Consider the following 20,037-nt stretch of genomic DNA (forward strand, 5'->3'; position numbering starts at 1 on the left):
AAAATTTAATGAAAAAAAATTCATGCACGCCAATTAACCCTAAAAAATATTCATGCTATGGCCTAAAAAAAATTCGTACAAAGAATTTGATAACGAAAAAAAATTCCTGCGGCTCGAAAATTCCCCTCCCCCACCCCCCCCCCATAACTTTTCTAATGGTCCGTCCCTAAGCCTCTTGGGCAGGCGCTCCCTCTACCTCGCGCTCCCGTTCTTTCTTGCGTCCTTTACTTCCGATCGCCTGCCACGCAGGCTAGACCTCATTGAATTCAACTGTTGTGCTCCTGTGTATACCGTAAACTTTCGCTTATAAGCCCCGCAGTTATAGCCCCAACACCAAACAAAAAATACATTTGGTTATACCGTGGAAATAAGCCCCCTCTAGCTTGTATTGAAGAGAATTTGATCTGTTAAGACGCTTTGAAGCCTAAGAAAGTGCGTAAACAAAAAAAGTGTTTTGATCAGCACTGCTAGGTAGCTAGCCTTCTACACAGCCGTTTTTAGTGTCGTCACGCAACGCTCCTCGCTACTAGGGGAGGAGCGTTGCGTGACGACACTAAAAACGGCTGTGTAGCAGACTACTAGGTAGCTTGTTTTGAAACGAATATAAGCCCCACCTTTATAAGCCTTTCTAAAACTCCCAAGGAAGTTGTATACGCTAAGGGCTTATAAGACGAAGTTTACGGTATATCTGTTTGATTTGCTGGCTACATGTTGTACGAATTTTTGGCTGGATTGGGGGCCTCTAACTGTAAACTTAAACTTTCACATTATTTCAAAACATGATGACAAAGTCCAAATTTGGAAAAAGCGAGGAAAACTTCCAATAAATAACAGCAGTTACCACGAAACAGCAGCTAAGAAAAACCATGACTACCTTAACAAGTCATATGATACCGTCAAGGTTTCCATCAGTTTTCTTCAAATGTTTGTTCCCGTTAAACTGCGTATAATCTCTTCTCTTTCAGCAATGGTTATTTGTTTACTCTTAAGAAAACTTTTCGCCAATTTTTTTCGCTCATGCTGAGAAACGTACATGACGTAAACAACTTGTGAAAAGGTTGCAGTGTTGAGGAACTTTCACTATACTTGACTTACCTTGGCTAGACTGGTCACTAGCTACGAAGTTGTTCTGTTTTGCCAGTCACCTTGTTGATGCAAAGTGTCGTTCGCCAACCAAAAACAAGTCCACGAACAAATGTGCGGTTTTATGGCTTGTGCAAAGTGTTTAAATGCACGTGCAGTCTTAAACACACGTGCAAAACTTAAAAAGCACGTGTAAAGTGTTTACATGCACGTGAAATATGTTGTTTTGCTAATTTGGGAGTTTAAAAAAAACCTTTTTTTTTTTTGCTTATTAAAACTGTCCAAGACACGTACGAAAAAGTGTATCGTTTTCCTCTTTCAACCTGAGTGCCCAAATTTTGCGGAGATCGTTACTTCTAGCTTGGTCCAGTCTCCGCAAGTGAACTACAACTACCAAAAAGCTTTTCACCAGTGACGCAATCATGTGCATAGTCTGTTAGTCGTGGTTATAAATCAGGGTGGATATGTTACATATATCCTACTTGGTAAACACCTTTAGGAGAAATTCTGGTAAAGTTATCACCGTAGTGGCAATCAAGCTAGTTTCCCGCGGCACTTGCCACGTGCAGCGCGTACTTTACGCGGGAAATATGCCTACTGATTGGTTGTTTTATCGTACGAGTCAGTTGTCATGGTAGCTTCCTTTTAACTTTTTGACGTTTCCATGATTACTTTCCCAGGTAGATTAACCTTGCTGGGAACCTGGGCACTCACACACGCAGTTCCCAAGGGAAAAGGCCTTACATCTTAGGATAAAAGCAAGTGTAACCGCAACTATACACTGGCTGTGTCCATCCCCTGGGCTTTACAATTGGCTGAAAAATCTCTCGCCAGTTTCCCAACCAACAGACTGTTTTTCTTAAGAAAAAGACGAACTTTATTCACAACAGTTAACCATATACAAATCTATTGTAGCTATATACAGATAAATTCCACAATAATTATACAATCTCTCGTTCTCCCGTTTTTTAAACTATCGTTTCTTTGCTTCAACTAGACACAGCGCCTGCTGCTGAGGCCTGGGCACTAGTAACAGGCGGAAGAGCCGCAGGGAGGGAGGATGCGTCAACATCTTGTTGTGTTAGGAATGTGCTGTCTCCCTGGGTTCCCTGTGTTTGTCTTTCTGCACTTGGCAATGCTTTTGATTGGGAATCCGGGGGCACAGCCTCCAAAGATTGCACCTTTGGTCTACAAAGTAAAATTAAAAGATGTTGAAAAAATTCATTTCTGTGACTGCTCGATTTTGTTCCTTTAGCAAGAAACTTTACTTTGCGTTGCATTTCTCTTACTGGGGAGCTTCAGCAAACACAACGACGAAACCTACTTTTGAAATGACTCCTGGATTCAAACCTTTCACAATAATAAAACCGTGCAAAAGTCGCACAGAATTGTTTATTATAAATTGAAATTTGTGCTCAAGAGCGGGTGAAAACGCCTTTACTAATTCCATTCATTCATAAAGCATATGCATACAAACAAAGCAAAAAAATATATATCATACCTTCTTTTTTCCTTAAAACCATTCATTTTTGCGAACAACATTCTCAATATACGTTCGCGTTGTTCCCAGGTCAGCTCGGCCATGTCGACTTTTCCTTGGATTCCAGTCCACCGCTCGGCCTCTTTAAGGTCGTCAAAAACGTTGTTTGTGCTGCTGTCTAATTGGCGGAAAGTTCTGACGCGCGGGAAATCGCCGTGGCCAGCGTGTGCTTCGAGCATGCGCTGTTGGTAGGCGTGTTGAGCATCTTTTCGATATTGTATTCTATAAAAAATGTCACATTGCTACCTTACTGAAAGTTATAAAGGCTTTTTCTATTTAAACCCTTCAAAACTGACGCGCACGAGTAAATTTCAAAAGTACATAGACGAATTCGTAACCTGTAGCCATTTGGGTGAAAGCTGAGCATCACTTTCGTATGGTACTCTTGATTACGCGGTACAAGGTGGTTCTAACCTTTGAGTCTGTGGATGAAATCCTATGATGCGACCATTCAAATGAAAGCTACTGAGCAATACTTTCCTGTGGTACTGTTTATTATGCTGTACAATGTGGTTCCAACTTTTGAGTCTGTGGATGAAATCCTATGGTGCGACCATTCAAATGAAAGCTACTGAGCAGTACTTTCCTGTGGTACTGTTTATTATGCTGTACAAGGTGGTTCTAACTTTTGAGTCTGTGGATGAAATCCTATGGTGTGACCATTCAAATGACAGCTACTGAGCAGTACTTTCCTGTGGTACTGTTTATTATGCTGTACAAGGTGGTTCTAACTTTTGAATCTGTGGATGAGATATTAAAGTGGTATCACTACCCCAAATTAAAGCTGCGGGCCATACTCTCTCTGTAGGCGCCATTTCTATTTTTTGTGTAACCCCTGGACACAAATTCGCAGAAATTCATTGCACAATGAGCACACTTATGTAATAACTGACTGTACCTATTCCGAACGATCTCATTCTTGACATATTCCAGCGACTCCAAGAAAAACTGTTCCACTTCCGTTCTCTAACAAACAAGAGCACAATACACATGGTAAGGTACATGGCATCACCACTACCAAAAAAAAAATACAGTTAAACCTCTCTACAACGATCACCTCGGGGACAGAAGAAAGTTCCGGTTGTAGAGAGTTTTAAACAGGAGTCAATGTATTGTCTTGTCCGCCAAAAAAGTGGCCGTTGTAGGAGGTTCGATTGTACCCTGCGAACAGAGGCTACTTTTTTGCGGTATAGTAGCCTGCGTAGCATGGCGGTTTTGTCGGGAGCACGACTGGAGTGGCGAAGCCGCAAAAAGGCGCGTAAATAAAAAAGTTCAAGTTCAAGTTGCTCCCGCCCCAATCTCCTCGCGGTTTCTCTGCCCTTGCCCGCTTTTATTATTTAGCGCGCCATTAGCGCGCCCAACCAAAACCGCCAGGCTACGCAGGCTAGCGGTATAGGGGAATCTTTGTTTACATGTTTTGCATCATTAACATATGTTTATCATTGGCGGGTGACGCTAATGAATTAAATCTCTGAATATTGAAAAGCATAAAAATTTCAGTTATCTCTGAAAATTTGAGCCCGATATAGCGAACAGTTTCGGAGAGATCTTCTTTGAAAAACCCGAAAATTTACAAAGAATGTATGAGCTCATTAACGTTTTTACGACCCAGCAATTTCGCAGTTTTTGATTCCTGTTATTTCCTTTGATATTGCTCGTAAAGAGCTGAAAATTTCCCGGCTAGATAGGCCTCTTCTTACGGTATTCGGCGGGCGGAAGAAAAATTTCCTCCCGCCCACCGAATACCTTGAAAAGAGGCCTTTCTACTAGCAGGGAAGCTGTAAATTAAACGAACTATTAAAAAAAAAACCTAACTTGTACCCTATTCCTATCAGTAACTTCACGTCCAATTCTCTGTTTTGTTCCAGTTTTTCATAGTTTTCCCCGTTCTCCGTTCCTCGTTTTACTAACATCCCATTTACTATCAGGCATTAGCCAGTTTCCTCACGTGATTTACGAGCGTAATAGCGCGTACTTACCTGATCCAGAATAGTCTTGGCCAGTCGCTTGACTCGATTCATCTCCCTTGTTTTTAACTCAACTACTCTCTGTAACCGTGCTATCTCAGCTCTAAAACAAGTTCAAAAGTGATACAGAACACTCAGTGTGAAACTCACAAAACCGGGAACACCAGAAATATTTATGGAATTTTATTGTCTTGCGAGGAAAATATGGATAAGGCGTAAGAAATCTAAACCGCAAACAGCAATTGTAATTAGTTTGTGGTTTTATGGCTTAAAACGTTTGGCCTTATACTGGTTTAGCTACCTATCAAAATCGCTATGTTCGAGTACGCTACCTAGATATTGGGCTCGCTACCTATTGTCAAAGTCCAAAACTTGCACCTTCGGAGGGGCAAGCGTAAAAGAACGACAAATAATGATATTCAAAGGATTTTTTTCTAGTGGTATTAAGGAAATATTTCTAATGGTTTACAGGAGGTGATATAGAGCGAAAAGGCAGTGAACTCGAACGTAGGGAACTCGACAAAAAGCGAAACCGGCTGTTAGCAAAATTTTGAAGTTACCACTATTTTCTTTACCCTAGGTACCAGAGATTTTCCTTCGGGTCCGGCTGGATGCTTCGGTGTCGGTCGCAGGCCGAGAGATTGTCGGCCGAAGGCCGATGTCACGAGCGGCACCCGAAACAGGAAACCGCGCATGAAAAGTCTTAAATAGAATGTTCACAAACCTGCTGTTCCGCGTGTCATCTTCGGCTTTCCGCACCAGGGCAGCTCGTTCAGTCTCGAATTCACGCACCACGTGACTAAGGGACATCTCCAAGGTCTTGACTTTGTCATTAAGCTATTTATAGAAAATACAGAGTGGTGACGAAGTGATGAATATACGAATTTCATATATTGGAACCGCGAAATGAAGGACATGAAGAAATAGATGAAAAGAAGATCATCGCAGTTAAAGACCCAACTTATGTAGTTGCGAAAAAAAGGCTTGAAAAAAATTCAGGTTTGCGGGATTCACACCTTGAGATCTACAATGCCGGTGCGGCGCTCTAGCCAAAGCCACCTTAAGTCTGAACGGATATTATCGCATGGCGCCGATGCTGGTGGTATCGGAAGCAACCATTGTCACCCGAAGGTTTATGTCGTAGGAAAGCGAAGCAGAGTTTTTTTACCCTAAATAGAACCAGCGACGCACGTTAACCGGAAGTGGACTTTTTGCATTCTCGGAAAGTGGGAAAAAGAGTCACTTCCGCTTTACGTGTGTCAATCAAAAACCTCTCTACTTAAGCTCCCTAATAGGGAACAAATCTATACGTAGGTTAATACTATTTCTACATCTTAAAAGCTAAAAAAACAAATTAAGACACACACCTCAGTAATTTCTTTCTTCTGATGTTTACTTTCTACGATCTTTTCTTGCACTATCATGCCGTTTAATTCCTTTTGAAGAGAACACAAAAACAACAACAATGAGAACAACAGCGTATAAACAACAGCGTAAATGCATGAAAGTCAAAAAATGAACATTATCTGAGTGTCAATGTATTTAGTTGGAAAATACTTATTGATAAAATGGGGAACGTATTTCTTGGTCTCCAACTGGAGACAAAAGAAAACCACCATTTTACGCGGGCATCCGAGCCACGCAAAGGTTGCAGTGCAAAGGTAGTACCTTCATTTCTCAGTTATTTCAATACCCTGAGTATTGGTCTGACCCTGGGAATCGAACAGAGCTTTCGTTTCTATGGCAGAAGCTTCATCGCCTTGAGGTTTCGTGGAGAATCAAACATTTCTTTCGTTTTATTTTCTCAAGCCTAGTTGCCAAGTATGAATTTACTATATCATTAATCAAAATTATTGAATTGTTGATAATCAAACTTAGTTGAAATCATTTTAACCGTAATTTTATTTTAAACTACAACACATATTTCTTTTTACGATTTTGGTGATGACGTCCTTAGAAGGACTGTAAGTTGTTGTTCACAAAAAGAGCCTACAATGTGCACGTACTATTCTACGTTTGCAACCACGTGACAAGGCGGCCAAGTTGGGGGTCAAAACAAGAGAATTTTTTCTCGAAGAAATACGTGAAAATAGTGTTTGGTTCCTAGAAGAGAGAAATGCTTTGGTTCTTGACTACCAATTCCATGGCCGCGCTGTTGTCACGTGCAAACCAGCAATAAGGGATGCCACGAAGTCTAGCATTTGCATGGTAATAATTATAGATAAGCTTGCATCCATTTTCATGAACTGATTGAACGCGAGCGGTTTTAACTCCAACAAAAAACGTACCTTTTCAGCCAACAGGTCAGTCGTCTTCTTATCCAAGCTTTCTTTATCCTTTCAGTAAGCAAAAAAGACGGAACAGAATTTGTTATAGTTTGAAAGTTCTCTTTTATAACTACGTTATTAAATAGAAGACCTTTTTCTCTTACCTGGTGAGAGACACGATCATTTTATTTTTCCCCCATAAATGACCGATATTCCAAGTACAAATTTCAACCAAAGTTGAAAGTTGTCAAATACACACAGTCTACTTTCGTGTATTTTCTCGAGTATTTTGGCGTGTACTGTTTAACACGCGTGTTTCTCGCGTATTTTTCGAGTGTAATTTGCGTGCAATATGGCGGATTTCCACCCGAAAAACGCGGGTGTAATGCTGCAATTCCCGCGGCCTCACCCTGTACTGTAGGATTGAACTTTAATTATTTTGGAGACGTGTCTGCACTTCAGACTGTTCTTTAGTAGTAACGATACGATCGTGTGTTAATTTTCATTGACTGACTTACACTGTAACATACTTTTCACCAGCTTTAACCTGCTTTAATGTACAGCATTATTTTGTGCTAGCTCTTGAAAGGTGGGTAAATTTTACACAAGGGAAGACTACCGGGATTGGAGTTCTCAGCGAAGAATACGTTACAATGTAGCAACAAACATACCTTTTTCAATTCTTGCCCTTCTCTTAAGTGAAAATCTAGCGCAGCATTAAGTCTCACATTCTCTTTGTAAACAGACCTTGTTGTTTCATCCAAATTGCTACCAAAAATAAGTGAAAAGAAGGAAGGAATGTGAACACCAAGGAAAATGGCAGTATTATGAGATGACATCTTGACTCTGATCCCATGGAGTATATCAAAATTAATCTTTGACATTCTCTGTCACTATTTCTATGAAAGGAAACCTTACGCAATTATCTTTCTGCAGTACACTGAAATTGTGCCTACATGCACAAATTTGTGGCACTGACTCAAAAGCATTCTACTCTTTGCAGGATCAATTATTTCTAAGCCTAATCATCTTTTCTCCCTACTTAATACCAATCCTCTGGGTAAAAGAAAGAGACTTCATGTACCTTATTGCTTCGGAGTGTGCTCTTTCTGCAAGTTCTGCAATCTTTTTACTTGCCTCCTGCTGTAACCGGACCTAAAGACAAAAATGTGTAAATTGAAAGAGCGGTTTCTAACTAAACAAATTATCCACCTACAGAAAGGAAAAAAGAGAAAACTGCTTTTTGTTTGTGTGACTTGATGCTGTTTGCTTTTGTGTGTGCGTATATCAGTATTAACTTCGTTATCACTACCAGTTGACCATAATTTTAAACAAGCCTCAGTATTACACATGTTTCACAGCCTGTACTCCAATGTAAAATGTTGGTTTATTTTTCATTGACAGGTGTTTTGATAATTAGGACAAAGCACATAATCACTATAGATCACAACTTATCAAAAACAATCCATTATTATTTACCAAAACATTACAAGTTACATACATTGTACGTTCAACTGCATGAAATTATACCATTACCTTTTCTTCAAAAAATTTGTGTTCCATTTGTTGCAATGTGTCCTTATGGTGTCTCTCAGTAGCAACCATGCTTTCCTTTATCTGCAATAAAACATGCCGTAATTTAAATATTTTCGTAGAACAAATATTTTTGATAAAAATTTACATAAAAGTTGTGTATGAGTGAGCAATATGCTTTTTCAATCACAACTACAAGTAAAGTAAAGTCAAATATTATAATTCTTAAGAATTATACCTCATCCAGCTCCCGCTGCATTTGTGCTCTCTTTCTCCTGAATTCCTTGACAAGTTTCAGCTCAGATTGCATGAGTTTGACCTGAGAAGTATTGTTATACACATAAATTTATCAACAGATACGGCCACGTACAACAATAATGTGTAAATTGCAACCCTAATGTCTTGACTCAGGTTCTGTGGAAATTCTAGTATATTTTCTTAAAGTGTGGTGTCAGTGACCCATGACCCCAAAGAATTTTGATAGATGAGTCTGCATTGTTTTTGGGAGATGCCCTCAAATGACACACCTTGATAATAGTTTTTGAGTAGTTTCATGAAAAACAAATGAAGACAACAGTGTTTGCATTACATGTACATGAATGTGATCACAGGTGGAAATTTCAGAAAACTTATATAAAAAATCATTATGATACATTATTTACCTCATTTGTCTTTTCAGCAAGGGATTCTTGAAGCTGATGAATCTGTTGAGAATACTCATCCACCTAAATGTAACAACATTTATATTTGTTAATAATTTAATGCAAGAGAAGCAATTTATACATTATGCCACACTACCTACAGTGTGAAGGTATTGCAAAGGAAATTAATGCTAATATGCATGATACTGAATTGTTTCTGGAGGATTCTCCAAGATTTCTCAAGGTACATTATTCATAGATGACAAGAGCACTCAGTGTAACCACTGTACACAGAACTGTCCACCTAGCTACCCCTTCCCTAAGCAAACATATTTTTGCCCTAAGTGAGAAGTAATGTTCGCTTAGAGGAGGGGTAGATGGGCAGTTTCCCAGAAGCCTAAATTGATCCATATTTCCTACAGATGCACACCACTGAGAAGTAAGATATATATAGAAATGACAATTCAATACTCCCAGCAAAATTAGTATTCACAGCACCTTTTGATTGATGTAATAAGAGTTACTGTTACATAGAAATAAGTAAAAACACACTCACAAGAGCTTGTCGTTCTTTCCTAGCCTCCCTCTTCACTTCTTTAAGAGCTTGTTGAAGCTTAGACACCTACATGTATTAAGACAATGCAAAAATAAAAATAAAAATGATTATTAGTTAACATTATTAAATACTTAACAAAATTAAGGAGAAGAATAGTTTTATTATTAAAAATGTAAAAAATATCCATATCATTGAAAAGAAAAGGGAAAAGAGAGTGACTCTCTCCTTTTTTGGCATCTCCTGGAATGAGAGAGTGACAGGAAGAAGAGAGAGCTGGACAACACTACTGAAGTGTCTGCATTACAGAAGACCAAGGGATATATACAGTGTATGTTTAATCCTTCATTAAGCCCTATAAGAGTGACCAGCATCAAATTTTCCTTGTAATGTCAATGCTTTGTAAGACAAAGTGGTCATGAGAATTACAGCGATGATCACACAAGATGAATTTGCCTGATATTTTATCAACTTCTCCCCACTACTTCTGTAGGAAATAAATAGGGGTAAAAAAGGAGAAATCAAATTTTGATCTTATGGTTTAAAGGGTTAAAGACTGATAACCTCTGGCCATAAGGATAAGTTCCACAGTCTTATTATGCGACTGACAAGCACATGTGTAATATTTATGACAGACCTGCTCATCTTTCTTCGCATCTTCTTGCTTCAGGTATGATATCACATCAAGGGTATCTCGCTCAGTGCTTGACATCTGCATTTGCAACATGTCATTCTCGTATACCAACCGTTTGGCATTGTCTCTGATGATATCAAAAGGAGACCAGTTTACCAAAATGTTACTGACATACATTTAATATACAACCTATCAGGAGTCCAAATAAAAGTCCCACCTGGTAGTCCAGGACAATGAACTTCAATCCCTCTCATTCAGGCAAGTCCCATTATTATGGACTCCCTCAGGAAGTTGACTTACTGTCTTTAACAGCGAGAGTCCTTAATGATGGGGCTTTGTCTTAGTCAACCGTCTCTGTTTTATTTTCACTAGGGATTTAGGGTCTGTCTCTATAATCAGGGTCAGGAAGGTGTTTTTTAGAGAAGAGTTGACTGTAATCACTGGCCCAATAGGCAAGTTTTACAAAATGTAGTTCTTCTTACACAATTTTATTATGCAATCAGTGCCTTGACATGCCAGTGAACATTTTTCAGCTACAAGTACATGTCCGATGGCAGAGCAGGAGTTCAAATTTCTTTCCAAGTCCTGCTTATTATATTTGTACCGGAACTATAGTGAGTTTATGCAGCAGGATGGCAGAAAGATGAGGACGGCAAACTCTCGTGTGTGACAAATGTGACAGGACTATTACTTGCATGTTTTGTCGTGTTCATCACTTAACAATGTCTTCTGGTCTTATTACCAATACTCCTGTTTAAAGAATGGTGAAATTTGGCAGAAAGTTTGTTCAAACAAAATTACTGTCATGTTTGTCACACCAGGTCTACCATCTTCTTTCCTCTCCCACTGTGTTGTGTTAGTTCACCGATATCTAAGTGATTGGCTTCAAAGAACGTGCAACTTAAGCTCAACTAACCTGTACTCCTGACGGGATTTCTCCACAGCTTCCAACTTAGTCTCCCACAACTTTGCATTCGCTATAGCATCCTTGAGAACAGATTCCTTCTTGGCCTTTTTCCCCTCCTTTTTCCCTTTTTTCCTATATTATGGCCAAGGGAAACAATTTAAGCATTACACTTCCATAAAAACTCTTAGTGCATAGTGCGCATTATTTAGAGGGATGGATGCCCCATTTGGCTATAAAATAGATTGCGAAAACTCGCGTACTTTGATAATTTCGCACTTTCAGGGCTCAAAGGGCTCATCATTTTCACATTTTAAGGAAAACAGTTTTAAATAATACGAACAGAAATGTAAATAAGACAGCTATAAGAATCTTTAAAGGTGGTTTTAAGCAGACTAGACTGCGGGACTGCGCAAACCAGTGCTAGACCTGCCGGTTATTTTATTTGATGAAAAAGTACTCAGATGTAACTAAACTTACCCTCCTTTCTTGCCTTTCCCTCCTCCTTTAGCTTTCTTCCCCTTTTTAGGCATTTTACTTCAAGCAAAACTGTGCAGCCGGCGTCGATAGCAGCAGTGAACTGACTACTGGAAAATACCTCAAAATGGCCGACTCTTTCTGTGGTTTCGTTTCCAAGCAACGTTTGTTTATGTCTTGACGTTCTGTACAAATAGGCACTTACGAGGGTAGGGAAGGTGATCAAAAGGAAGTTTTTTTGAAAAACGTCAGCCTTTGAATCTTTTTATGATAGCCAAATTATTTTAGCTACTCATCCTACGAAAACAATCTTTTTTTTGCGAGTTTTTCAGTCACCGACGAGGCTCTCCAATTAATTTACAATGTTAGGACGTTTAGCCACCCTTCCCATAAAAAAAAAATTGTTGCCTCGATATGAAGTACCAAGTGAGCCAAGCGTCATGGGTAGGGGCAGGATTTTTGCGCAAGTAAAATTAAACCTCGAGATGGCCTCTCTCGTGCTTCTGTTTTCTTCATTTTGCCATAAAATATTATTATTTTTTCCTTCTAAAAGTCACATTTTTGCTGTTGAAGTGACCATAAAACGCTCAATTACGAAAAATAGATGAGAACATTAAAATTAAACTACCCCTTCCATGATATAATTTTCTACTCTCCCGAGTAGGGTCTTTTGCGTGGGCACCAGTTGGGCACCAGCGTCCTGCGGTTCACTTCTAAAAACAGAAACATTACGTATTGAACATGGCGGATTGAACAGCTCAAAAAGATGGGTTGGTATATTTAGGTCTGATCTGAGCGCTTACATCGCTATTTTCACAATTTAGAGTCAGCTAAAGGTTGCTTTATTTTTTCTCTCTCGACATGCTTGGCTCAGGGTTCAACAAGCAAAAACTCAAGGTGAATTTGAAGTTGGCTATCAACCGACTAAAACTGTTGGAGAAGAAAAAGAGTAAGCCTTCAGTTATTTCGTAATCTATATAAGCTCTATCTATCTGTGCATTTTTAGAACTTCAAGAAGTACAAATTTTGCATGTCAGTGTTTGATAAATCAAAGACGTTTTTAAACAATTCGCACTATTGGGTGACAGAGAAAAGTGCTTCCAGGTTTGTCTAAATTCTACCACTTTGCAAGGATGTTTATAGCGTGGCTATACAGTTTTCGTACTGATTTTTATACACAGCTGAACTAGCTCAAAAAGCAAGGAAAGAAATTGCTGACTACATCAACAATGGGAAAGATGAACGGGCAAGAATTAGAGTGAGTACAAGCGTGTGTCCGTGATTTAACCTTTACATAATTCCTTAAAAATAAATAACCTTTAGCTATGTGACCTTGTGATAGGTAAGTCTAGCATATTCTATGTAGCGCATTATAGAAAATTACTAGTGAAGTCATCAGATTGTGTTTTGTGCCGAAAGTCACGCATAACTCATAACCAATTTGTCATATTTGCACTTTGTTGCACAATTAAAGAAAACCTCCAATGCAATATCTAACCATGTTTAATGATCCTGTACAAATAATAATATTTACATAAAAACGTATTCCTCAAGATGAACATGATCTGTTTATTTCCAAGAATGCCAAATGTAAAAAAAAAATATACAAAGTAGAATCATTTTACTATTTGTGTCAATTGCTGTATTGCTACGTAACAAAGTTTATGTACTCATTCTACAAGTGACATGTCTTTCAATGATGTAACCGACATAATTACAAGACAAGTGGTTGGGAAGTGAAGTTGTATGACAGGATTTTAGGTTTTCCTTGTCTTCAAATATTAAAGGATTGTGTTCAAAAGTGATAAAAAAGGGATTTTTAATGTTTGATTCACCTCGTGTATGGTGATTATTAGGTGGAACACATTATTCGTGAAGATTATCTAGTAGAAGCAATGGAGATGTTGGAACTTTACTGTGATTTGTTGTTGGCCCGATTTGGCTTGATAGAAACACAGCAGTGAGTACAATACTGTAGATTTAAAACCTAATTATTATGCAATACATCACAATATTCAACCATATATGTTAGAGGTCAAAAATAAATTGAGGTTAAGATTTTTTAATCTAGATTGTTTCTCAATTTTCTTTGTCTCCTAGCCTTTATTATTCATGAATTAGGGCTAAGAGACAAAGTAAACTGAGAATCAAACTAGCGTAAAATTCCAAAAATAAGCCCCTCTATGTATAAGCCCCTTCAAATATAAGCCCCCCAAACCGGTAACGCAAAAAAACCCTCCGTTAAATCGCCCCTCTAAATATAAGCCCCCCGGGGCCTTGTACTTGGAAAATTGCCCTCAAATACAAAGTAAAACTAAGCCAAAACGGTAAATTTCCTTCCAACTATAAGGCTAGCCCAATCGATTTTGAAACACAAATTTCCCTCCATGGATAAGCCCCTCCGAATATAAGCCCCTCCAAAAATAAGCCCCTCAAAAAGGGCCTTTGAAATATATAAGCCACGGAGCTTATTTTCAGAATTTTACGGCAGGCTAACAAATTTTAATCTGAAATTAATTTTGACCTGTAACATTAGGCACCAGTTGTTCAAAAAGTTGGATAGTGGTATCCACCAGATAGATAACTGTGCAGTGGATAAGTACCAGGATAATCATTTTTTTTATTATGTCCAGTATTAGCTAGTGATTTATCCAGCAAAAAGTGAGATTCACCTTTTGAACAACTAGGATATGTATATGGGTTGGGGAGGGGTTTTAACCCTTTCATTGCCAAATGAAGCCTTAGGCAAATTTCAAGTAAGTTTGCAAATTTCATTTCGTGAAATTTTGAAAAACAAATAGCACCATGTTTAAGTACAGGCAGAGAGCTTTCATTTGAATGGTCACATCATAGGATTTGGTCTGCAGACTCAAAAGTTAGAGTCACCTTACAAACTCCATCGAGCACTCTGGCAGTGAAAGGGTTAAGGATTATGATTCTTCTTCTTTTATGATTGTTCTGGATTTGCTGTTATCCTCAGCAGGACATTTGTCAATGAGCTTCTTAAATAATTATGATATATCTATAATGTTCAAAGGCATTTCTTTGTGTAATTTCCATGATGAATTATTAAATGTCGTTCAAATGTGAAAAATGCTTAATAGATACTGCGAGGAAGGAATGATCGAGGCAGTAACAACTTTAATGTGGTCAGCACCACGTCTACAAACTGATGTTCAAGAACTGAGAGTGGTAAGCCTGTGCACAAATATTATCTTGTTTTTGTCATATGTTGGCTTGTGCTTGTCTGTGTTTGATAAATGTTTTATAAACTTGACATTTAGCATTTTAACACCATTTATTTTCTTTTTCAAATAGATTGCTGATCAACTAGGATTAAAGTATGGTAAAAAATTTGCTCACGAAGCTAGCATCAATGCAAATTCCACTGTCAATGATAGAGTAAGCAGCCTTTTCTAAAATTCTTTTAGTTCTACTGCATAAATGCAACACCATCATAATGAATGATAATTTTTTCCTGTCCCTTGGCACTCCATTATATTTGGGCTTCTGTCCTTTATGGTTACCATGGAAATATCATTTGTTCTCGGACAATCATTGGAATGAGTTGTGGACATATTTAATGTGTTTTTGTCTACAAGTCATTATGAAATAAATGCATTGAAAATTGCATAAATATTTTAGACTTATGCACCCCACCAATTCTAAGAAGAGATAGAATTTCATATCAGTGAAAACATAAATTAAATAATGTTATTAAAAAGTAATATAAATATGATCATATTTGTTTTTCTTTTTGTTTGCTTGTTAGCTTATCCTCAAGCTAAGTCCTAAGCCTCCACCAAAGAGTTTAGTGGAGAATTACTTAATAGAGATTGCACGCAGCCATAATGTAGCATTTGAGCCTGATCGTACTGTTTTTTTGGAGGTAGGTAATGCCACATGTAGACTGCCTTATGAAATAACCCCCAACCAATCAATCATCAATTATAATCAGAAAATCTCTTTATAAAAATGTCATATATTTGTAACTTTGCGCAAGTCAGAGTACATGTATATTTTTTTATACAAATGTGTTGATTTTTTATCAGTGGACCACTTAGTTGGGCTTAGAATTTTCTCTGTGCTTTTGGGTGATTGGATTGAGGCCATTAAATAACACAAGTTTTTGATATGTTTATTTTCCAACAAGAAATTTTATTTTTTTCCTGCCATAATTGACAAATGAAATAGTGACAAACAGCACAAAGATGGGTTGAAAATGCGACAATGATGAAGAAAAGGGGAAAAAGAGTGGTGAAATGCTGACGTGGACATGGCTTCCCCCTTAACCCTTTAAGTCCCAATAGTGACAAAGATCAATTTTCTCTTAACAATATCCATACACTGTCAAGAGATAAGTTATGAGAATTAATAAAATGATCACCCAGGAGAAAATGCTTGATCTATTATCAAATTCTCACAACTAATTCTGTAAGGAAATGTATGGAGATCAGTTTGGAGAATTTCTATGTGGATACCGGGGCTTAAAGGGTTAAGACATGAGACAACAGGTTTTGACTTTCTGATTAGACATTCCCACACAATCTAATAGGGCTAAGGCTAATGAGCCTGTCCTTTTTTATAAGCTGAATGTTGCAGAAACCGAAACTTTTGACTCGGAGCTTGATAGCCATACAATGTATGCACCTTCTGGAGCAAAGAGCAATGATATACACATGTGGACACACCACAAAATATTCCGCAATGTCTCGTGCTGAGTGTCTTCAAATAAGTGTCACCCCCAATTCTGTGTCAGACTTAAAAAGTAACATGGCCTCATTTATTGGCCACATTACTATTTGATGAATAATCTGAAGGGGACTATCTTTTCTTCATCTTCTTAAAATCACAATATTTTTTTAATATTAAAGATGATGTAAAAATGATCAGCACATATTCATTCTCTTGGTAATTTCTTGCTTAGGAGGATGATTTACCAGAGTACGATGAACCTGGCCCCCCAAAGGGCAATGGTTTTGGTGGTAGTGGCAGTGGCGGTGGAGGTGGTGGTACCGGTCGCATTGGTTTTGAGGGGATTGCAGCAGGTTATGATGCACCCAGTATATCAAACCCCCAATATGCTTCGCTAAATTATCCACCATCACATGTAAGTTTTTCTTAAAGTGTATGGCCAGAATTGTTTGAATTTGCTGTTTATTATTCACCCAGAAATCATGGACTGGTTGCATAAAGGCAACTTAAGATTAAGTGGGAATTGTTTACAACCACTCTTTAGTTCTGAAGGATCTCTCTTTGTGTTTTCTATGCTGGTTAATCATCTTTTGCTCAATTCATTTGTGTTATAGTGCAAGCAAATCCTCCATAACTAAGGAAATGGTCACAGAAAATTCCCTGAGTGTCTTTGAACTCACCACCAACAACAACTCTGCAAGCAAACCAGTCTGTTGGTAAAATCAACTAATTATTGATATTTATTGTTCACTTTACAGGGAACTGCACCACCTTACCCAGTGGGTCCCCCAGGGAATGCACCACCCTCCTACCCTGAGAAGGTTTTGCCACCCTACCCAGGAGGCCCTGTCAATAACCACAGCCCTACAGCTCCACCAGCAGGTGAAAATATTTCCAATAATTTTATTGAAAACTTTAAACCTGCCAGTTATTAACTTATGCTACCGTTGGTTGCATCTAAGTGTGTACATGTGACGAAAAAAAAAAAATCTAATTGGATGAAAACAAGACATGTTACTGTGCTTTTCACAAATATGCGAACTCTAAAGTTCAAAAGCCGCCTTCACAATTGCGTTTTTCACTGCCATCAATCATAATTACGATCACAAGTAACGAACCTTGAAACACACAAACACATAAAATGGATCGAAATCCACCAATCACAAATCACAAACCATGACCTTTTGAACCCGTTAAAGTAAAGTTTTGTTTCCTGAGAGGTCCGTTAAGATGACTGACGGCAGCGAAAAACGCTATTGTGAAGACGGCGTTTGAACTTCAGAATTCGCATGGTTGTGAAAAGCGCAGTAATTGCCGCCAAACTGTTGAAGTTTGGGGTGGCATTAGACGAATGTTCAATGTAAAGTAGGTAGCTGTTTGTTGACTTGATTTGTTTTTGTTCAACAAAATATTCATTGCAAGGCTTTTAGAAGAATTCATGGAGTTGTAAAACTTGAAAGAATAATTCTTAAAAGCAAGTGTGATGTATGTGAGTGAGAAATACCCTGGTATTACTGAAAATTGAGAAAAATAAAAGATGTGTGGATTACCCTGATCAAAAACATGTTATTAACTTAACCTTTGGCTTGACAGTTTGTTTTAATGGCTGTCAATTTCAAATGTTTGCCGACAAAACACGTCATGTCTGACACCCTATAATCTATTAGAACATGTTTTTTGTCTTGTGTCCATGCTTAGATGCAACCAGCAGTATTTTGCATAGTTACCTATGATATGACCTTTGGTAAACTTAAGCATTGTTTTACCTATGTTACTTTATTCAAGGTTGGTTTTTGCCATCCTTTTCCCTTTGTAAGACATCAACATGACACTTGGTTTTTGCTCCTCTCTGGTTCATGTGATGTAGGGGTGATTTTCTGGGTGTATGGGCAAGGTTTTAGCCAGAAGGGTGTCCAGCCATCCTATGGATGGCTATTTTTGGAAGAAATAACAAGGAAACTTCACTTAATCTCTTATAATTTTAATGGGAAAACATGCCTTCTCGATGGCCAGTTTTCAATGTCTGGCTAAAGAATGTGTGTGGGAAATGCTACAGCTGAAAGTTCACCCTGCTTTGTTGTTATGCCATACTAAACAGAACAAAACAGATGTGTTATACATGTTCAACTCTGCCCTGTTCTGTCTGTGTCATTGCATAGTTGCACTATTCTACATAGTATATTTAGCATCTTAATACTTTCTTTCTCATTTCCCATTTTATTCTAGGACCTCAAAAACCCCCCGCGCCAACTGCACCCACTCCAGCACCTCGCTCATCAAAAGGACCCAGTTTTCCGGACCTCCCATCAGTACCCACAGATCTACCAAACATACCCGACAGCTTGCCAGGGGCAAATAGTGCTGGTGGGGAGGATGTAGACTTCGATGATCTCACCAGAAGATTTGAGGATCTCAAAAAGAAAAAGTAGCTCTAGGCAGATTTTTTTTTACTGAAAAACACCGGTAAATGTAATGTTGTTGTTACTGTTGTTAATTGTAGCTTTAGCTTTTTCAGATAAACATTTTCCTAAGAGGCTTTTTCGCTGTCTGTTTTTCAGCTTTTCAGGTAGCTGTAGACCGCAGGGGTGGGGTGTAGCCATCGGCCCCAGGGGGGGGGGGGTGGGGTACTTCTTGGTAACAGGCTAATGGGGATATGCTGCATTGTAATGGATGGATTGACTAAACTGTGTTTGGAGAATCAGAATTGGTCGCACACTTTTGGATTTAGGTGTGAGAAAATTCTGGCAAGTATTGATTTTGGTTAGAAAAGAAATGAGAAGATGTGCGCTAAAAAACTGTTGCAATATTTAGTGCTGCAATAAATGACTGGGAAATAAACTTGCCTAAAAATGACTAAGATGGGTCTATACGTCATAATGGGATAGGGGTTCAGAGGCCAGCAGCACATACCCAGCAAAACCCCACCCCATGGGTTATAGGCTTAACTTCTGCTGCATTTTTTGCCAAACAAGGGATTGATATCGACCTCTTTCTTGTCAGTTGTGTAAGAACTGATTGCTGTCCAATATCTTATTACTTCTTTTACAACAAACTATTTGATAAGTGTATATACATAATAAAACATTTCCAGGTCACCATTAGTAGGTCATTGTTTGCGGTCAGTTGTACATAGCCCACGTGACAGTCGTCGAAAGGAATAGGGGAGAAGGGGAAAAGGAAGGGAATCGAATTTGTTTACCCCCGCCCCACCTGCTTCCCCTTTTTGCGTCTGTCACGCAGGTTACTAGTCTCCTTCGCAACCGCTCTGGCCGGAGTCACGCAATGCTAGAGACGGGGAGCCTTGTGTGACTGCGGCCCGAGCGGCTGCAAAGGACGCTAGCAGGTTACTTGTATAATGCGTTGACAATTTTTTTAAAGCCCCAAGGAAATTTGGAACAAGGGAACTCGTACTGAAGATTTATATTCCTGATAGGGTGGCAAGTTTGACTACAATTCCGATATAGTTTATGCATTAAGGTAAACAAGCGAGAAGCCCTTTATCGATTTGCGGGCAAGCTTTCGGGGGAGGTGTGGGGACTGAAAAACGCTCTTGAATGGTCTGGAATTTCTTTTCTTTTTTTTTCTTCATCCCTCCAAAATGAGGCCAAGTTTTTTTAAATTTCTTCTCATAATCACCGTGCTTGTTTAAGTTCATATTTCTCCTCTTCGTAAAATATTGAAACATTTTTTTTTCTTTTCACTGGAAGCGCAAAAAAAATGTTAATAAAAATGGTTCTTTCACA

General features: G+C 38.6%; 2 protein-coding genes across 3 annotated transcripts; one reads left to right on the forward strand and one right to left on the reverse strand.

Moving 5' to 3' along the window:
- Window positions 1-2,024: 2,024 nt before the first annotated feature.
- On the reverse strand, window positions 2,025-11,695 carry LOC140924162 (basal body-orientation factor 1-like). Its single transcript, XM_073374193.1, has 16 exons — window positions 11,603-11,695; window positions 11,135-11,257; window positions 10,222-10,345; window positions 9,588-9,653; window positions 9,053-9,115; window positions 8,629-8,709; window positions 8,394-8,474; window positions 7,942-8,012; window positions 7,529-7,625; window positions 6,879-6,926; window positions 5,958-6,026; window positions 5,315-5,427; window positions 4,603-4,693; window positions 3,522-3,589; window positions 2,585-2,845; window positions 2,025-2,271 (listed from the first exon to the last, which is right to left on the reverse strand). Exons 1-16 carry the CDS (start codon window positions 11,653-11,655, stop codon window positions 2,073-2,075), a joined length of 1,608 nt encoding a protein of 535 aa, XP_073230294.1. The 5' UTR covers window positions 11,656-11,695; the 3' UTR covers window positions 2,025-2,072.
- Window positions 11,696-12,300: 605 nt separating this feature from the next.
- LOC140924148 (IST1 homolog) lies at window positions 12,301-18,828 on the forward strand. Of its 2 annotated transcripts, XM_073374178.1 has the most exons (10): window positions 12,301-12,369; window positions 12,474-12,548; window positions 12,781-12,857; window positions 13,456-13,559; window positions 14,704-14,791; window positions 14,918-15,001; window positions 15,372-15,488; window positions 16,527-16,709; window positions 17,053-17,176; window positions 18,521-18,828. In XM_073374178.1, the coding sequence occupies exons 1-10, from the start codon at window positions 12,366-12,368 to the stop codon at window positions 18,721-18,723; spliced, it is 1,059 nt and encodes a 352-aa protein (XP_073230279.1). In that variant the 5' UTR covers window positions 12,301-12,365; the 3' UTR covers window positions 18,724-18,828. The 2 variants fall into 2 exon arrangements, with proteins under 2 accessions (XP_073230279.1, XP_073230278.1); XM_073374177.1 differs by lacking the exon at window positions 12,301-12,369 and having other exon boundaries at window positions 12,388-12,548.
- Window positions 18,829-20,037: the final 1,209 nt, after the last annotated feature.

The sequence above is a fragment of the Porites lutea genome, chromosome 14, assembly GCF_958299795.1.
Source record: "Porites lutea chromosome 14, jaPorLute2.1, whole genome shotgun sequence".
Taxonomy (NCBI): Eukaryota; Metazoa; Cnidaria; class Anthozoa; order Scleractinia; family Poritidae; genus Porites; species Porites lutea.